General features: G+C 47.6%; 1 protein-coding gene and 1 long non-coding RNA gene across 5 annotated transcripts in view; one reads left to right on the top strand and one right to left on the bottom strand.

The window, feature by feature from the left end:
• Ser (protein serrate) overlaps window positions 1-19,227 on the top strand; it is a 358,811-nt gene that overhangs the window by 321,636 nt on the left and 17,948 nt on the right. For all 4 annotated transcript variants that reach the window (XM_070089146.1, XM_070089145.1, XM_070089144.1 and 1 more), the window contains 2 exons: window positions 13,765-13,877; window positions 14,155-14,272. In XM_070089146.1, the coding sequence (XP_069945247.1) occupies window positions 13,765-13,877; window positions 14,155-14,272 (231 nt within the window). The remainder of the gene's footprint in view (window positions 1-13,764; window positions 13,878-14,154; window positions 14,273-19,227) is intronic.
• LOC138853285 (uncharacterized) overlaps window positions 1-19,227 on the bottom strand; it is a 44,675-nt gene that overhangs the window by 22,834 nt on the left and 2,614 nt on the right. The window lies entirely within an intron of this gene.

Raw genomic sequence — 19,227 nt, 5'->3', positions numbered from 1 at the left:
CCGCGCGGGGGGAAACCAGGGCGTAACCCGGCGGTTCACGGAGTACGTGGTTTTCAGCCTCGTGTTAGGAGTGCACAGGAGAGGATATTACCCCCGTGGGGTTGAGTGGTGGGGCTGCCTGTGTTGCCCGGGTGCCGGACTCCACTGTTGCTCGCCCGTAAGGTGTTGTACTGTCCGATCCGATGCGATATTGTTTTAGGGGTTGATAGATGTGCATTATTACAGATAGGCCGAGCAGTGAATGCAGAAATAGACGTGGGAGCGGCAGGGAAATGAATTTTATCGACAATTACCGAGAACAATGTTATCGCTGCTGCCGCATGAAAGCAGGAATAAATATGCAAGATCGCAATCGTTGACGGCCACTCAAACGCCCCGGCTTCCATTGTTTTCCTAATGACAACAACAAGCAAAATGCCTTGTTTGAAAGGGTGAGGGCTAAGAAGAGGCTTGTGCCTCGTCGCACGGTGAACTGGATGTAAAAAAGATTTTAGTTGTGGTATGAACATTGTGTAGCAGTGTCAGTGAGAGGCAGCAGGAGCGTAGGCATCCAGCGTAACGTTGTGTAGCAGTGTCAGTGAGAGGCAGCAGGAGCGTAGGCATCCAGCGTAACGTTGTGTAGCAGTGTCAGTGAGAGGCAGCAGGAGCGTAGGCATCCAGCGTAACATTGTGTAGCAGTGTCAGTGAGAGGCAGCAGGAGCGTAGGCATCCATCGTAACATTGTGTAGCAGTGTCAGTGAGAGGCAGCAGGAGCGTAGGCATCCATCGTAACATTGTGTAGCAGTGTCAGTGAGAGGCAGCAGGAGCGTAGGCATCCAGCGTAACGTTGTGTAGCAGTGTCAGTGAGAGGCAGCAGGAGCGTAGGCATCCAGCGTAACATTGTGTAGCAGTGTCAGTGAGAGGCAGCAGGAGCGTAGGCATCCAGCGTAACGTTGTGTAGCAGTGTCAGTGAGAGGCAGCAGGAGCGTAGGCATCCATCGTAACATTGTGTAGCAGTGTCAGTGAGAGGCAGCAGGAGCGTAGGCATCCAGCGTAACATTGTGTAGCAGTGTCAGTGAGAGGCAGCAGGAGCGTAGGCATCCATCGTAACATTGTGTAGCAGTGTCAGTGAGAGGCAGCAGGAGCGTAGGCATCCAGCGTAACGTTGTGTAGCAGTGTCAGTGAGAGGCAGCAGGAGCGTAGGCATCCATCGTAACATTGTGTAGCAGTGTCAGTGAGAGGCAGCAGGAGCGTAGGCATCCATCGTAACATTGTGTACCAGTGTCAGTGAGAGGCAGCAGGAGCGTAGGCATCCAGCGTAACGTTGTGTACCAGTGTCAGTGAGAGGCAGCAGGAGCGTAGGCATCCAGCGTAACATTGTGTAGCAGTGTCAGTGAGAGGCAGCAGGAGCGTAGGCATCCAGCATAACGTTGTGTAGCAGTGTCAGTGAGAGGCAGCAGGAGCGTAGGCATCCATCGTAACGTTGTGTACCAGTGTCAGTGAGAGGCAGCAGGAGCGTAGGCATCCAGCGTAACATTGTGTAGCAGTGTCAGTGAGAGGCAGCAGGAGCGTAGGCATCCAGCGTAACATTGTGTAGCAGTGTCAGTGAGATGCAGCAGGAGCGTAGGCATCCAGCGTAACATTGTGTAGCAGTCAGTGAGAGGCAGCAGGAGCGTAGGCATCCAGCGTAACGTTGTGAACCAGTGTCAGTGAGAGGCAGCAGGAGCGTAGGCATCCAGCGTAACATTGTGTAGCAGTGTCAGTGAGAGGCAGCACGAGCGTAGGCATCCAGCGTAACATTGTGCAGCAGTGTCAGTGAGAGGCAGCAGGAGCGTAGGCATCCAGCGTAACATTGTGTAGCAGTCAGTGAGAGGCAGCAGGAGCGTAGGCATCCAGCGTAACGTTGTGTACCAGTGTCAGTGAGAGGCAGCAGGAGCGTAGGCATCCAGCGTAACATTGTGTAGCAGTGTCAGTGAGAGGCAGCAGGAGCGTAGGCATCCAGCGTAACGTTGTGTAGCAGTGTCAGTGAGAGGCAGCAGGAGCGTAGGCATCCATCGTAACGTTGTGTAGCAGTGTCAGTGAGAGGCAGCAGGAGCGTAGGCATCCAGCGTAACATTGTGTAGCAGTGTCAGTGAGAGGCAGCAGGAGCGTAGGCATCCAGCGTAACATTGTGTAGCAGTGTCAGTGAGAGGCAGCAGGAGCGTAGGCATCCAGCGTAACATTGTGTAGCAGTCAGTGAGAGGCAGCAGGAGCGTAGGCATCCAGCGTAACGTTGTGTACCAGTGTCAGTGAGAGGCAGCAGGAGCGTAGGCATCCAGCGTAACATTGTGTAGCAGTGTCAGTGAGAGGCAGCAGGAGCGTAGGCATCCAGCGTAACATTGTGTAGCAGTCAGTGAGAGGCAGCAGGAGCGTAGGCATCCAGCGTAACGTTGTGTACCAGTGTCAGTGAGAGGCAGCAGGAGCGTAGGCATCCAGCGTAACATTGTGTAGCAGTGTCAGTGAGAGGCAGCAGGAGCGTAGGCATCCAGCGTAACATTGTGTAGCAGTCAGTGAGAGGCAGCAGGAGCGTAGGCATCCAGCGTAACGTTGTGTACCAGTGTCAGTGAGAGGCAGCAGGAGCGTAGGCATCCAGCATAACGTTGTGTAGCAGTGTCAGTGAGAGGCAGCAGGAGTGTAGGCATCCAGCGTAACGTTGTGTAGCAGTGTCAGTGAGAGGCAGCAGGAGCGTAGGCATCCAGCGTAACGTTGTGTAGCAGTGTCAGTGAGAGGCAGCAGGAGCGTAGGCATCCATCGTAACGTTGTGTAGCAGTGTCAGTGAGAGGCAGCAGGAGCGTAGGCATCCAGCGTAACGTTGTGTAGCAGTGTCAGTGAGAGGCAGCAGGAGCGTAGGCATCCATCGTAACGTTGTGTAGCAGTGTCAGTGAGAGGCAGCAGGAGCGTAGGCGTCCATCGTAACGTTGTGTAGCAGTGTCAGTGAGAGGCAGCAGGAGCGTAGGCATCCAGCGTAACATTGTGTAGCAGTGTCAGTGAGAGGCAGCAGGAGCGTAGGCATCCAGCGTAACATTGTGTAGCAGTCAGTGAGAGGCAGCAGGAGCGTAGGCATCCAGCGTAACGTTGTGTACCAGTGTCAGTGAGAGGCAGCAGGAGCGTAGGCATCCAGCGTAACGTTGTGTAGCAGTGTCAGTGAGAGGCAGCAGGAGCGTAGGCATCCAGCGTAACATTGTGTAGCAGTCAGTGAGAGGCAGCAGGAGCGTAGGCATCCATCGTAACGTTGTGTAGCAGTGTCAGTGAGAGGCAGCAGGAGCGTAGGCATCCAGCGTAACGTTGTGTAGCAGTGTCAGTGAGAGGCAGCAGGAGCGTAGGCATCCAGCGTAACGTTGTGTAGCAGTGTCAGTGAGAGGCAGCAGGAGCGTAGGCATCCAGCGTAACGTTGTGTAGCAGTGTCAGTGAGAGGCAGCAGGAGCGTAGGCATCCAGCGTAATGTTGTGTAGCAGTGTCAGTGAGAGGCAGCAGGAGCGTAGGCATCCAGCGTAACATTGTGTAGCAGTGTCAGTGAGAGGCAGCAGGAGCGTAGGCATCCAGCGTAACGTTGTGTAGCAGTGTCAGTGAGAGGCAGCAGGAGCGTAGGCATCCAGCGTAACATTGTGTAGCAGTGTCAGTGAGAGGCAGCAGGAGCGTAGGCATCCAGCGTAACATTGTGTAGCAGTGTCAGTGAGAGGCAGCAGGAGCGTAGGCATCCATCGTAACATTGTGTACCAGTGTCAGTGAGAGGCAGCAGGAGCGTAGGCATCCAGCGTAACATTGTGTAGCAGTGTCAGTGAGAGGCAGCAGGAGCGTAGGCATCCAGCGTAACATTGTGTAGCAGTGTCAGTGAGAGGCAGCAGGAGCGTAGGCATCCAGCGTAACATTGTGTAGCAGTGTCAGTGAGAGGCAGCAGGAGCGTAGGCATCCAGCGTAACATTGTGTAGCAGTGTCAGTGAGAGGCAGCAGGAGCGTAGGCATCCAGCGTAACATTGTGTAGCAGTGTCAGTGAGAGGCAGCAGGAGCGTAGGCATCCATCGTAACGTTGTGTAGCAGTGTCAGTGAGAGGCAGCAGGAGCGTAGGCATCCAGCGTAACGTTGTGTAGCAGTGTCAGTGAGAGGCAGCAGGAGCGTAGGCATCCATCGTAACGTTGTGTAGCAGTGTCAGTGAGAGGCAGCAGGAGCGTAGGCGTCCATCGTAACGTTGTGTAGCAGTGTCAGTGAGAGGCAGCAGGAGCGTAGGCATCCAGCGTAACATTGTGTAGCAGTGTCAGTGAGAGGCAGCAGGAGCGTAGGCATCCAGCGTAACATTGTGTAGCAGTCAGTGAGAGGCAGCAGGAGCGTAGGCATCCAGCGTAACGTTGTGTACCAGTGTCAGTGAGAGGCAGCAGGAGCGTAGGCATCCATCGTAACGTTGTGTAGCAGTGTCAGTGAGAGGCAGCAGGAGCGTAGGCATCCAGCGTAACATTGTGTAGCAGTCAGTGAGAGGCAGCAGGAGCGTAGGCATCCATCGTAACGTTGTGTAGCAGTGTCAGTGAGAGGCAGCAGGAGCGTAGGCATCCAGCGTAACGTTGTGTAGCAGTGTCAGTGAGAGGCAGCAGGAGCGTAGGCATCCAGCGTAACGTTGTGTAGCAGTGTCAGTGAGAGGCAGCAGGAGCGTAGGCATCCAGCGTAACGTTGTGTAGCAGTGTCAGTGAGAGGCAGCAGGAGCGTAGGCATCCATCGTAACGTTGTGTAGCAGTGTCAGTGAGAGGCAGCAGGAGCGTAGGCATCCAGCGTAACGTTGTGTAGCAGTGTCAGTGAGAGGCAGCAGGAGCGTAGGCATCCATCGTAACGTTGTGTAGCAGTGTCAGTGAGAGGCAGCAGGAGCGTAGGCGTCCATCGTAACGTTGTGTAGCAGTGTCAGTGAGAGGCAGCAGGAGCGTAGGCATCCAGCGTAACATTGTGTAGCAGTGTCAGTGAGAGGCAGCAGGAGCGTAGGCATCCAGCGTAACATTGTGTAGCAGTCAGTGAGAGGCAGCAGGAGCGTAGGCATCCAGCGTAACGTTGTGTACCAGTGTCAGTGAGAGGCAGCAGGAGCGTAGGCATCCAGCGTAACGTTGTGTAGCAGTGTCAGTGAGAGGCAGCAGGAGCGTAGGCATCCAGCGTAACATTGTGTAGCAGTCAGTGAGAGGCAGCAGGAGCGTAGGCATCCATCGTAACGTTGTGTAGCAGTGTCAGTGAGAGGCAGCAGGAGCGTAGGCATCCAGCGTAACGTTGTGTAGCAGTGTCAGTGAGAGGCAGCAGGAGCGTAGGCATCCAGCGTAACGTTGTGTAGCAGTGTCAGTGAGAGGCAGCAGGAGCGTAGGCATCCAGCGTAACGTTGTGTAGCAGTGTCAGTGAGAGGCAGCAGGAGCGTAGGCATCCAGCGTAACGTTGTGTAGCAGTGTCAGTGAGAGGCAGCAGGAGCGTAGGCATCCAGCGTAACATTGTGTAGCAGTGTCAGTGAGAGGCAGCAGGAGCGTAGGCATCCAGCGTAACGTTGTGTAGCAGTGTCAGTGAGAGGCAGCAGGAGCGTAGGCATCCAGCGTAACATTGTGTAGCAGTGTCAGTGAGAGGCAGCAGGAGCGTAGGCATCCAGCGTAACATTGTGTAGCAGTGTCAGTGAGAGGCAGCAGGAGCGTAGGCATCCATCGTAACATTGTGTACCAGTGTCAGTGAGAGGCAGCAGGAGCGTAGGCATCCAGCGTAACATTGTGTAGCAGTGTCAGTGAGAGGCAGCAGGAGCGTAGGCATCCAGCGTAACATTGTGTAGCAGTGTCAGTGAGAGGCAGCAGGAGCGTAGGCATCCAGCGTAACATTGTGTAGCAGTGTCAGTGAGAGGCAGCAGGAGCGTAGGCATCCAGCGTAACATTGTGTAGCAGTGTCAGTGAGAGGCAGCAGGAGCGTAGGCATCCAGCGTAACATTGTGTAGCAGTGTCAGTGAGAGGCAGCAGGAGCGTAGGCATCCAGCGTAACATTGTGTAGCAGTGTCAGTGAGAGGCAGCAGGAGCGTAGGCATCCAGCGTAACATTGTGTAGCAGTGTCAGTGAGAGGCAGCAGGAGCGTAGGCATCCAGCGTAACGTTGTGTAGCAGTGTCAGTGAGAGGCAGCAGGAGCGTAGGCATCCAGCGTAACATTGTGTAGCAGTGTCAGTGAGAGGCAGCAGGAGCGTAGGCATCCAGCGTAACGTTGTGTAGCAGTGTCAGTGAGAGGCAGCAGGAGCGTAGGCATCCAGCGTAACATTGTGTAGCAGTCAGTGAGAGGCAGCAGGAGCGTAGGCATCCAGCGTAACATTGTGTAGCAGTGTCAGTGAGAGGCAGCAGGAGCGTAGGCATCCAGCATATTAAGTGAATTATTTCTCTAAATTTCATTAATAATAATAATAATCATAATAAGGTAGAGCTGCTACCTTATTATGATGATTATTATTAATGAAATTTACATATGTATGCGTATTATCAACTCAAATATGTACATACTATGTATATGTGAATATCATGAACATATGAACGTAAGTTTTTATTTTCGTGTATACGTATATATATATATATATATATATATATATATATATATATATATATATATATATATATATATATATATATATATATATAAATATATATGTATTATATTTATATATAATGTTGTGTCGAATAGGTAAAATTAAGTCCTTTCTAAAATTTTGTCTTATACGTTTAAAGATTTATTTTTTTCATTTATGTTAATGTAAAAGATAATAATTTTGTACCAAAACAGCCTTAGAAAACTTACCTAACCTTATAACAAGTGCAATTTAATTTAGCCTGATCCAACTAAATATACTTAAGATAAGTTTACAGTAATTTAATAATAAACACAATGAAATATATTTTTTCGTTAGATTCAGAATGATTTTTGCATACATAAATTTTCGTTTGCCTTATTCGGCAAGAAAAGCATTGCTATTTAAGCCAAGAGAGGAAGGGAAGGGAAGCGACAGTGTAAGACAATATGAAGGGTGGTGGTGGGAGGGGACGGGGTAAACAGACTGTACTCACAGATGTTGTGGGTTAGCGAGCAGAACATGACCAATCAAACCACATAATTTATTCACAGGCTCAAATCTATTTTTATTATCACCGTAACTAAACGCACAAGGGCACAAACTCAACCAAAGTCTATTTTTTTTTTTATAATGAACAACACTGCTCTGTAAACCAGACTTGTCTACTTACCAGAGGCTATTCATTTATATACAAAGATGAATTTATATACATATTTTATATTTGTGATAAAAAGCATTGAAGAAAAGCATCTTAGACAGAAATCACCAGATCATAATTTATCTCCAAAAGTGTAAGTTAAATGAGATGTTGGCTTAGTTTTGGTGCATCCTGGATTATTATCAAGTCACGAATGAATATTAAATTGCAGAAAGTCTGAAGTAAGGTCAGAGCAGTGGGAGGGGGGAGGTGCAGTGTAACAAGTAAGGTCAGAACAGTGGGAAGGGGAGGTGCAGTATAACAAGTAAGGTCAGAACACTGGGAAGGGGAGGTGCAGTATAACATGAAATAAGGTCAGAACAGTGGGAGGGGGTTATGCAGTTAATAACATGTACACTATTCTATAGTGTCCCGTGTCAGGTTAACATGTAGTGTAGGTGATACACTGTGTTGGTTCATTCGCCAGCTCAGGAGTCACTGTCACAGGGGTGAGCTGGGAAAAGGTAGGTGTGTGTGGGTGTCTGCTTCATTGAGATGGCTATTTGAATCAGTTTTTTTTACGTAAAAAAATAACTGAAAAAAAACAAGGTAAATAACCACTCCGCCCTTTTTCCTCTTTCTTCTCGTCCCCTTTCATCTTATTTCCCTTCTTTTTCTCTCTCATTTCCATTCTTTGCTATCGTTGTCCTTTGTCCCGTTTTCTCTATTCCCTTACAAACACAGTCCTCTTTTTTTTTTAATCTCCTTGTGATCATATTCGTCCAGTTCCTCCCCATTTACGACATCAACCTTAATAATCGCATTAAACACTTGTATGTCCCTAGAGGGGAACAACCACTTGCCCTTGCGGCTATGCTGGCCATTTCTCCAGTAAACAAAATGCTACTTTACTCCCTTCGTCCTCCCCCTTCCCTGATGGAGATTCCCCCCCTGGGGTAACACCTGTTCGAGTCCAGGGTGGGGGAGATAGAGGGAGGGGTTGGACCAGGCCGGGCCCGACTGGGTCAGGGGGAGTCTGAGCCCCCTGGGATATGACAGCCGGTCTGGGGACGCCGCCTGGCTCTTACTTATTACTTACATTATTCTGTAGCGAGACTTAATGCCTGCTCGGGTGATACCAGGCCACACTTATTGTTAACTCACCCTACCGCCTTCCTTCCCCTGGCACTCATTATAGCACTACCTTCATTAAGGCGGGTTTAACACTTAAAATTCATCCATCCTCTCTCTCTCGAAATTCTATAACAGACATGTAAATGTTCTTAAGAATGCTGTAATAGTCTTAAAAAAGTCGTTTTAGTGATATTACTTTTAAACAATATAGAAGACACATCTGAGGCGACCATGATAGTTAATGTACTCTTAATATTATAAAACCGACAAAAGTTTGATCATTATTATAATAACGATAGTGGTGATTGTATGGTGTTATTTGTAGTTATAGTGAGGGATAGTGATGGTGATGCAAGATGCTAGTGGAGACTGATGGTGATAACAGTTGATAGTTGAGGCTCTAATGGTGAAAAGTTATAATGATTGTGATGGTGAAAATAGCGATGATTTAGAGCAAGGAAGCTAGTGCGAGTCTTCTGCCGCTACTTACATCGGGAAAGTTAGTGAGAGTTTAAGGGAGGTAAGTCCTCGTCACTTCCCTTAACCCCTTTCAAGATTAGTGGAGAGTGACAAATTTCCGGCATATAAGGCGCGCCTTTTTTCCCACAAAAATTCATGAAAAACCAGCCTGCGCCTTATATGCTCAGGGTCAAGCGTAGGCTTTGGCTTATGCTTTAGCGTAAAGTAAGAGGGTAATTAGCCCTTGAATATAATTACTGATTTACCATTATGATACCTTTGTCGTGCGCCTTATATGTCGGAAAATACGTATCCCTTAACTTCACTCCCGTCATGGAGGGAAGAAGCGGTTGTAGGAGTTCGTCTGTCCCTTACCTACACTATCTCCTATCCCGTACTTCCACGCCGTGGAGGGTAACGGTGCCCCCTGTCCCTCTCTCGTCCACCCCCTATCAAGAACAGTAAGGGGTCTCCTAGCCTCCATTACATCCGCCCCTTTATTAGAGCATAACCCTTTACATTTCCCCTTCAACCCCCCCCTCAACCTCCCCACCTCTCATATTCCATGTTCTTCTCCCCACTAACCTCCGCTTCATTACGCATTATATCACCACTTCATTACCCATTATCTCGCCTCCCTTCATTATCTGCTCTCCCTTTTGTCTGTCTCTACATTTTTTTTATTAATTTACTCCCACCCTACTTCATCTCTTTTGTTCGCTGCCTTTGGTTCCTTATTTTTTACGTGCTTTGCCTTTTTTCTGTCTTCTTTCTTCTGACCATCGTTTCTTCCCCTTCTTTCCCCTACCTTCTATCCATACCTTCTTTCTTCTCTCCTATCCACCCAGTACTTCCTTTCATTACCTCTTCCCACCCTACAAATCAGGTATCAGACATAAGCACAAATCACCTAGAATTTGAAAAGGAAATTCAAAACATTCCCACACACACACTGACGATGGACTAAACACGTCGACTCCAGGCTGAGGGACTGATCACCTCAAACTCATCATCTTCCACTGTTCTTCTCTTTATTGGACTGAAGAAGCCGCTTGCTGGCCAAACGTTTCCGTAATAAAGATTCCCAGATGTTTCACAAGTGTCAGTTTCCTAAATTATTTACATCAGACTGTTGAGTATCTACATAGAGTACGTTAAGCATTACAGCTGTTGAAAACGCCTCAGAGTTCTTGTACTCTCCGGGACTGGACCGGGGGGCGTTGACCCCCTGAATACCCTCCAGATATACAACCAATCAACCAGTCTGCCATCCAGCAATCCATTCCTGCCAATCCACCAACCATTCGTCCCGTCAACCAAACAGCCAAGCAAGCGAGCAGCCAACCATGCAGGCAGTCTCCTGGGCCACGTAACACCTGTTCTCTCTCCCTCACCAGGGTAACACACAGACCTAGTTACGTTCACCCCCCTCCGCGTCAAGCCACCTCAACCCTCCACAAATTAATGGGATTACTTCCGGGAGTAGCGCGCAGCACCGCAAACTTCACTGAAGACCGACGCCGACGACGTCACGAACGTTGATGGCGGCATATTAAATGTTCGTGACAGCATCTCGAATGTTAGCAGCTGCGACATCACGAACCTTGGGTGGAAGCATCACGAACGTTTGCGGCGGCATCACGAACGTTAACGGCGGCATCACGAACGTTGGCAGAGACGTTGCATATGGCAGCCAATTTGTCCCACCCAGCAAGTGAGGGAGAGAGGAACTAGGGAGCGAGGGAGAGAGGAGCAAGGGAGGGAGGGAGCGGCCGCCTCACCATCGAGGCCTGTGAGTGAATGACATCCGTCTTTCATGTAGGATTTAGAGGCCGACATTGGGCAGATTACCAACAGCTGAGGGATTTAAGAGACGTGTTGAGGTTCAGGAGTTCGCGTAATCGATGCCTCAACAATTCAGTATTTAATACTAGCGAAATGTTGGAGGGTGTGGCGGAGGGTAAGTTGCGAGGATGGTGGTGTTGGTGATAGTGGCTATGGAGGCAGAAGCAACAATAGTAGCAGCAGGAACAGCAGTAGCATCAGCAACAATAACAGCAGCAGCAACAGCAACAATAGCACCAGCAGCAACAGCAACAATAGCACCAGCAGCAACAACAATAACAGCAGCAGCAACAGCAACAATAGCACCAGCAACAGCAACAATAGCACCAGCAGCAACAACAATAGCAGCAGCAACAATAGTAGCAGCAGCAACAATAGTAGCAGCAATAACAGCAACAATAGCAGCAGCAGCAGAATCAACAGCATAGTTGTACTGGTAGTGTTGTGAGGTGATAATTAGTCTAGAACAAAAGACATCATCCTTTGTGCTTGCCGAATTGTGTTTCCAGGATGTGGAGTGTATGATCTTGGCCCCACCTTTTAACCTGCACCACTTCCCTCACTCTTCACCATTCCTTATCCACCTCATTCCACTTATTTGTCACCCTGAGACTGGAGTATTTCTTAGTGTCCTTCGGGCGCTTCTGTATTTGTGTCTTCCGTCTATACCTCGCACTTCTGTTTATCTGTGTTGTCCTCTCAGATACTTCATCTTGATCGTCGCAGTAACGTCACTGTTATTTCTTCTCTAATATCGTAGGGATCCTGTTCCTTTATTCTCTTTTGCACAGTCTTCTGATCACTAGTTTCACTGCCAATTTCTGAATATGTTTGGCAGTGTGTGGGTGATGCTGGACACACTGACATATGTCGAGATTGATGGACTGAAAACATCAACACCAGGCTGAGGGACTGATTACCTCAAACTCCTCATCTTCCCCCGTTCTCTGTATCGGACTGATGAAGCCACTGGCTAACGAAACGATTCCAAAATAAAAATACCCAAGTGTCTCATTTATCAGTATGTTTGACCATGTATGGGATTCTGGTTAGAGCTGCACACATTGTCATAGGTCTGACATATGTCACAGACCGGGCCGCGGGGGCATTGACCCCCGGAACTCTCTCCAGGTAAACTCCAGGTACAGGGGCTACATCCCCGAGGGTAGTTGCTCGTATATAATCCGCTAATCTTACGAATAATACCGGTATTATGAACTTTATGTGAATCTCTAGAAACATGGCGGGTGTATTCTGCATTCCCAGATTCTTCTCTTTCTATTTACTGGCTTTCACCTCCCAGGCTGTATTGTGTATATTTTTTTCATGGCTGTGAACTCTGAGGGACCTACGCTGTCAAGGTGTTCTATAAATGTCACTACTATTACTGAGAGGTGATATTATTACTACTACTACCGCCACCACCTTTTAGGCTGTATATTTTTTTCTTTAATTTGGATAATCTTGCCCCAGTTTGGGACGAACTCCAGCAGCCACTTTCTTTTATCAACCTTACGTTCTGGACAGGTCTTCGCGTATCCTGTTTGTCTTCACACATTAGCTTATCATCGGCAAATAAAATCAGTACTGAATTTAGTGACTTATGGCTAAGCCTTTATGTGAATTAGGAACAGTAGTGGGGTTAGTACTAATCCTTGCGGAACCCCACTAGTTTGTGAGTTGTGTGTCTGGGAGGATAGCCTTCGCTAGTGTGTGTCTAGAATGACTGAAGCCTCCAGACTGCATTCTAAGAAACATAGAAGCAGTTAAATTGTGTCTGGAAGGATAGAAGTAGCTAGTGTGCATGTGTCTGGAAGAATATACATGTCAAGAATGTGTTTCTGGAAGGATAGACACCATCCGTATAAGAGTTAAGACGAGCAAGGATTGTGTGCGCGCGCGTGTGGAGGAAGAGAGAGAGAGAGAGAGAGAGAGAGAGAAAGAGAGCTGTACTTCATAAATTCCTCACCACAGTAACTGCGCTCGCCCAAAACAAGCTCATGAAAGTTAAATTAATCGCTCTGTTCCGATAACACGAGAGATGGTCAGATAGACTGAAAAGTGTGTGCCAAGCCGGATAATGAAATGATTTAGCCGAAGGGACGTGAGGAGGGGAAGGGTCTAGAGAGTTAGAGGGGCAGGAGTGGAGAGGAGGGGGAGGAGGGGTGAGTAGATAGTGTAGAATGGAAAGAGTAAGAGCGCGAGTTAGAATAATGAGAGCAATATATGACGAGGACAGAGTGAGGGACGATATATATATGAAAACTTGCGATATTGGCTTAAATAGCTACGCTCTTCTTGCCGAATAAGGCAAGCTAAAATTTGTGTATCCAATAATTTCACAAAACTCATTCTGAATCTAACGAAAAAAAAAATATTTCATTGTGTTTATTTATTAAATTATTGTAAACTTATCTAAAATATATTTTGTTTGATTAGCTAAATTAAATTATGCTTGTTATAATAAGGTTATGTACGTTTTCTAAGGTTCTTTTGGTACAAAATTATTAATTTTTACATTAACATAAATGAAAAAAATATATCTTTAAACGTACAAGAGAAAATTTTAGAAAGGACTTAATTTTTAAGAGTTTTTGCTAGTTGACCAGCTTTAACTATTCGGCACGATATATTATATTATATATATATATATATATATATATATATATATATATATATATATATATATATATATATATATATATAATATATTCTTCTCATCCAGTGAAAATAGTTTAGTGTACAGACGTAAGTTATTCCTTTGTACTCTGCTTCTCCCATGTACTCTTGCCACACTCTGTCCTCGTGCAATTTAAGTTAAATTCTGAAGTAAATAGTACAGTGGTGTGTTAAGTATCTTAACTGAGAATAACTTAACGAGAATTGAATCAAAGTTGTGAGCTCGGGCAAGTTCTCTAACTACAGTGCTTTAACCTTGTGGTTAAGTACACTATACTACTGTAACCTTGTGGTACAGTACCCTACAGTACTGTACCTTAACAATAGTGAGTTTTAAGACTCGCTGGCCATGGGTTTAAATCCCACCCGTTCTTTGGTTAGTATTCTTATAGCGGGGCATCCCAGCTATGCAAGACTAACATTGTTGTTTGGTGTACCCTGACAGATCTCAACTACTGCGGCAAGTACCCTTGCGCCAACGGCGGTACCTGTGAGAATACTGCACCAGACGAGTACCGGTGTACCTGCCCTGAGGGGTTCTCAGGGGAGAACTGCGAGGTACGTACCGTCCTTGATGAGTTACTCTATAATCTATTTTAAGTCTCTTTAGGTACAACTGTATTGGTAGAAATTTGATATATTTTCTGGTTGAAGTGATGGTGGTTAAAATGATGGGGATGGTGGTTGGTGTTGAAAGAGGCAATGGTGGTGGTGATTACTGTTTGTGATGATGGTGGTAGCGATGGTGATGATAGTGGTTGTAGTGATAATGATATTAACAGTAATATTAATACTGGTGTCATGGTGTCACCAACTCTTCCTGCCCCGTGTACAGGTGGTGGAGGACCCGTGTGCGCCTGGGCCGTGTCATCACGGAGGGACGTGCATGGAGGTCAACGGAGGGTTCCAGTGTACGTGTTCACCAGGCTGGTCTGGTCACACCTGTCAAGAAGGTAAGCAGAATTTAATGACGTATTGGAAACTCCACCAATTGTTGTATCGACATTATATATATATATATAGCATTTCCTATCAGCCACAGGGCATTTTTCCAGCCTTCGTATCTTGTGTATATACTCACCTATTTTAGTTGCAGGGGTCGATTCATATCTCCTTTCCCCGCCTCTCCACTGGTCGCTACAAGGTCCACTCTCTCCCTGTGGTTTAATGCCACATGCCTGTCTCTTTTCTTAAAGATTGGGATTACATTTACCGTCTTCCACACGTCAGGTAGTTGCCCTGTTTCGATAGATGTGTTGAAAGTTGTTGTTAGTGGCACACACAGCGCCTCTGCTCCCTCAGGACACTCGGAGAGATGTCCGCCTTTGAGGTATCTAGTTCACTTACCCGCCTCTTCACCTCCTCTGTTGTCAGTAGTGTGTCCAGCACTTGTTGGGGTTCCTTTCCATCCCGGTTTGCTAGAGTCCTTTCTGTCTCCACTGAAGACACTTCCTTGAATCTCGTGTTGAGCTTTTCACATACTTCTTTGTCGTTTCTTGTGATCTCCCTTCATCAGTCTGATTGCTTGGTTCTTGACTGTTGTTTTCCTCTTAATGTGGCTGTACAACAGCGTTATGTGTATTTCTGTGTACCTGTACCTAAATAAACTTACATACGGACTTAAGGAGGCAGGGAAGAAAGGGGAAAACAAGCAAAAGGGAAGGAAGATTGAGGGAAGTGGGGGTTGTGGTTGGGTGATTTCCATAAAGGGGGAAGTGGATAATAAAAGGGAAGAAATAAAGAGGGGGAGAAATAATGCCTCAACCACTTAACAATATATAAGTAACGTGGACAGACACACACACCTACACTAGTGAGAAAGTAATAAAAATCTTTCATTATTCATCAAAGAATAATATGCAAACCCGTAATCTTTTTTTTGCTAGCGAGCTGTATTTTCCTGGTATTCGGCAGACATTGGTCATTGCTTATGGGCACTCACCACGAGGCAGTTTTAAGCACACATTGATGCGTGTTTGCCTATAGCAGGGTGGATGACGTCAGGGCAAACATAGTGAGTGTTTGTTAGTGAGGGATGCGTGTTGCAGGGAGGGCAACTGGAGGAGGGGCCAGAGAAGCCGCTGTGATGGTCTGGTGTTCAGGGAATGGTGATGGCTCATGTAATGTAAGGGAGACCAGTACAAAGACGTAGACCTTCCTAAAGGTGGTGATAGAACTGACTGCCGACTAAAGAGACCTTCCTGAAGGAGGTGTTGTGAGTGCCGACTAAAGAGACCTTCCTGAAGGTGGTGGTGTAAGTGACGGCAGACTAAAGAGAACTTCCTGGTGGAATGACGGCCGAAAATAGAACTGCGTCCGACGTAGACCCTCCAGATAAACTTTTTATTTTATGTTCTTCGGCTCATTTCCTGTGGTCTGCAATGACGTCACCTGTCCCATCGGAGAGCCCACTGTAACGACGATACTTACTGTCGTTAAGAAAACTGCAGTAGAGGCGGATATATGTGTTTGTGGGGGAGGGGAGCGGCATGCAGTTGAAATAATACGAAAAAACTTCAAGACAAATACGAGTATAATTTAAAATGTCTGACTGAGAGCTACGCTGACTGGCGCAGTAAGATTTTCTTAACCTCTCTACCCTAATACTGTCTGGGGTCTGCCCCTGCCCCCCTCTTTACCCTCATCCCCAGAAAACGCGTGGCAGTCTCCACTCGACCCGGGAAGCCTGTAACATGGTGACGAGGGAGGGTGGAGGGTAGTAAGCATGGTGACGAGGGAGGACTGTGGGAGGGTGGAGGGTAGTAAGCATGGTGACGAGGGAGGACTGTGGGAGGGTGGAGAGTAGTAAGCATGGTGACGAGGGAGGACTGTGGGAGGGTGGAGGATAGTAAGCATGGTGACGAGGGAGGACTGTGGGAGGGTGGAGGGTAGTAAGCATGGTGACGAGGGAGGACTGTGGGAGGGTGGAGGATAGTAAGCATGGTGACGAGGGAGGACTGTGGGAGGGTGAAGGGTAGTAAGCATGGTGCCTCCATCATCGTGTCCGTTGTGACCTTCAGGCTGCCCAGGGTAATTCCCCCACACCAACTAGGACCCCCACCGACGCTCACCCTTCCCCCCTTTTACTGACCACGGCTACTACCACGCTCACCAGAGGAGATCCCACACTACTACTACTACTGCTGCTACTACAACTATTACAACTACTACTGCTACTACTACTAATATTAATAATACGTAACACTTCTTTAACCATTAGGGCTATGATTACCATCCTTACAAAGCAGCGTAACCAGACGCACTCGCACGCACCCTGAGGTAGACCACGCACCTAGACTCAAGGGTGGATGTGGTACAATCTAAAGTGTTAGAAACCAGACATCAGCCAATTTGTGGACACAGTCCCGGAGAGGAAAGGGTCAACCCTGAGCAACTGGCTGCACTACATTCTCTGGAATCGAGTATGAATGTCCTTTCACTCTCCCCCAGGCGCTGTATGACCCCTACGGGTTTAGTGTTTCCCTAAAAAACACTACTACTACAACTATTACTACTACTAATAATAATAATCCCTAAGAGAGACAACTAGGCTGGTATATCACTGCTGGTAGAAGCATCATCGCAACACGAGAACACTGTATCAACATCCGTGTCTCAAGACTTGTCAAACTGCTAGTAGCAGCTACAAGACTACCTGCAGAAGCCTTGAAAAAGAAACTTGACTATTAACAAAGCGTCAAATTAACCAGGCTGTGATGGCTACGTGGGCTAGCGGGCCACCCAAAAAAGTAATTGAGAGAAGGCTAGCTCCAGGTATGGCCGCGAGGAGGGGGGGAACCTTAGATACTAGGCACAGGTAACACGCGGGCATCACCTCGGTTGGTTCTCCACAAACACCAACTGTAAGCACTACACAGCAGCAATTCTCGTGCAATATGCATTCAAAACTATTAAGTATTCATTAAGTAATAGTGTATGAGTGAGGACGGGTGAGTGGAGGGCGGTGATGGGGCAGTATTGACCACTGCAACACGCAAACACAACCACTTAACTCTGTCAACAGTCTGCCCCCCGTGAAGCTCATCAACTTACCACACACACACACACACACACACACACACACACACACACACACACACACACACACACACACACACACACACACACACACACACACACACACACACACACGCATATACAACACAACAGTACATGCACACTTACAAACGCAAGAGGCACACGCATAACAGCACCAGCATATGCATACACAGACACACAACGGTACACGCAGCAACACACGCATGCATCAGCAACTAAATGAAATACTGGCCATTGCTAAGTTTTGAAGATTGGCACACATGTAACACAATCAAGTACTGACCATTAGTGTACTGAGGACAAAAACACTCGACAGCACGAGGTGCTGACCATCAGTGTCTGGAAAACTGAAACACCAGATCTGCTGCGAGTCTACACAGTGATCACTTGGGGTGGAGGAGAGTGTAGGGGCTGCCACTCCGTACCTGTGACGGGAAAGCAGAGGCAGCGGAAGGCGGAGAGGATTCAGAGAGAAAACAAAAAGTAATAATCACATTAAGAATGTAACAGTTACATTACCGTACCTCTGTAGCTTCATTTGACCTCTAGGGATTATTCAGCTTTCATCCCCTTGTCGCCCGATGAATGGGTGTTGTTTACAAACTCCACGTTTACCTGCAACACATTTTCCGACATATGTAAGACTCCTCCCTCATTCAATGGGTAAGCGATGGGCCGCACTCCCTTAACAGGATTTTTCTCTCGTCCTTAATGCCTTTGAGGAATTCAGTGATTCCGATTTAGTGGTCTTAGGGAAGACACTGCGGTCCTTGCTGATCTAATCTGCTACTTGGGAGCATTTATTTGGCCCTGAGCACGTTCAGGTAACCAGCGGAGGAACTTGTAACCCTTAGTGACCTGGCGGCACTTGTTTTGACCCTAAACGGCCATGTTAGCGCTTCCCTATCTCTTAGGGTTAGTTGTTGATTTCCTGATGAGTTCGTCGCGAACAAGTATTGAGCCTTACTGGCCCTTGCAGAAGCTATTAACCCATATTGTTCTTGGGGCACTAGTCTGACCCTTAGTGAGATTGGATAAGCCGTAGGGTTTCCCTGATGAACCGTGGACGAGGAAGTAGGTCTTACCATCCCTGAGAGCAGGTTGCTAGTCGCTACTGGCCTCAACGGACTTAGGATGTTTCTTTAAACTTGCGAATACTGGGCCCCTTAGTGGAATTAAAAAGAGGACACCAAGCTCCCTAATAAGTGGACCTAAGAGAGAGCACCAAGCCTCTCTTGGGTGGCCCTCGAGCCCTGGGGACACGTATCTAACCCTCAGTGGCCCGGGGAGGATCTGGCACCCCCCGGGGCGTCCTGGGGCCTGAGCATGTGGCCGCGGGCCACCCCTCCTGTTATTCATCATGTCAACACGATGAATGACGCAATCCATTCACCGCGATTATCCGGATTATGTACTCAAGTATAAATGGGATTTTCATTCCGTTATCGCGTTGTGGTGGTGCTGGGCGAAGGTGTGAGGCGGGGTGCTAACACTGCAATGATATATATTTCGATTCTACTCGAGATCCTCTTCAGGAATGAGGCGAGAATATTCGTTTAAAGGGACGTGAACCTGGGTAGGTGAAGTACTTCGTGTTTAAGGTGAGACACTTGGTGATTACTGATCATTTGCTAATGGCTAAAGATGCCTAATCGCAGTGGTTGATGACGCAGTGACGCAATATTTGAAGACGTAGCGAGCGAACGTCTCTGTATCCACACGCACAACGCACTCGACCCGTAAGAACATGGAACATAAACATATTTGCATTAAAGAGATATGCTTATGTTCAAAACGATCACAAGGAGCGCCTTTGAGCTCCACCTCCCGTCCATCCACTACACATCCT

This window comes from Cherax quadricarinatus, chromosome 27 (genome assembly GCF_038502225.1).
Source record: "Cherax quadricarinatus isolate ZL_2023a chromosome 27, ASM3850222v1, whole genome shotgun sequence".
Taxonomy (NCBI): Eukaryota; Metazoa; Arthropoda; class Malacostraca; order Decapoda; family Parastacidae; genus Cherax; species Cherax quadricarinatus.
This window is presented reverse-complemented; position numbering and strand designations above follow the sequence as displayed.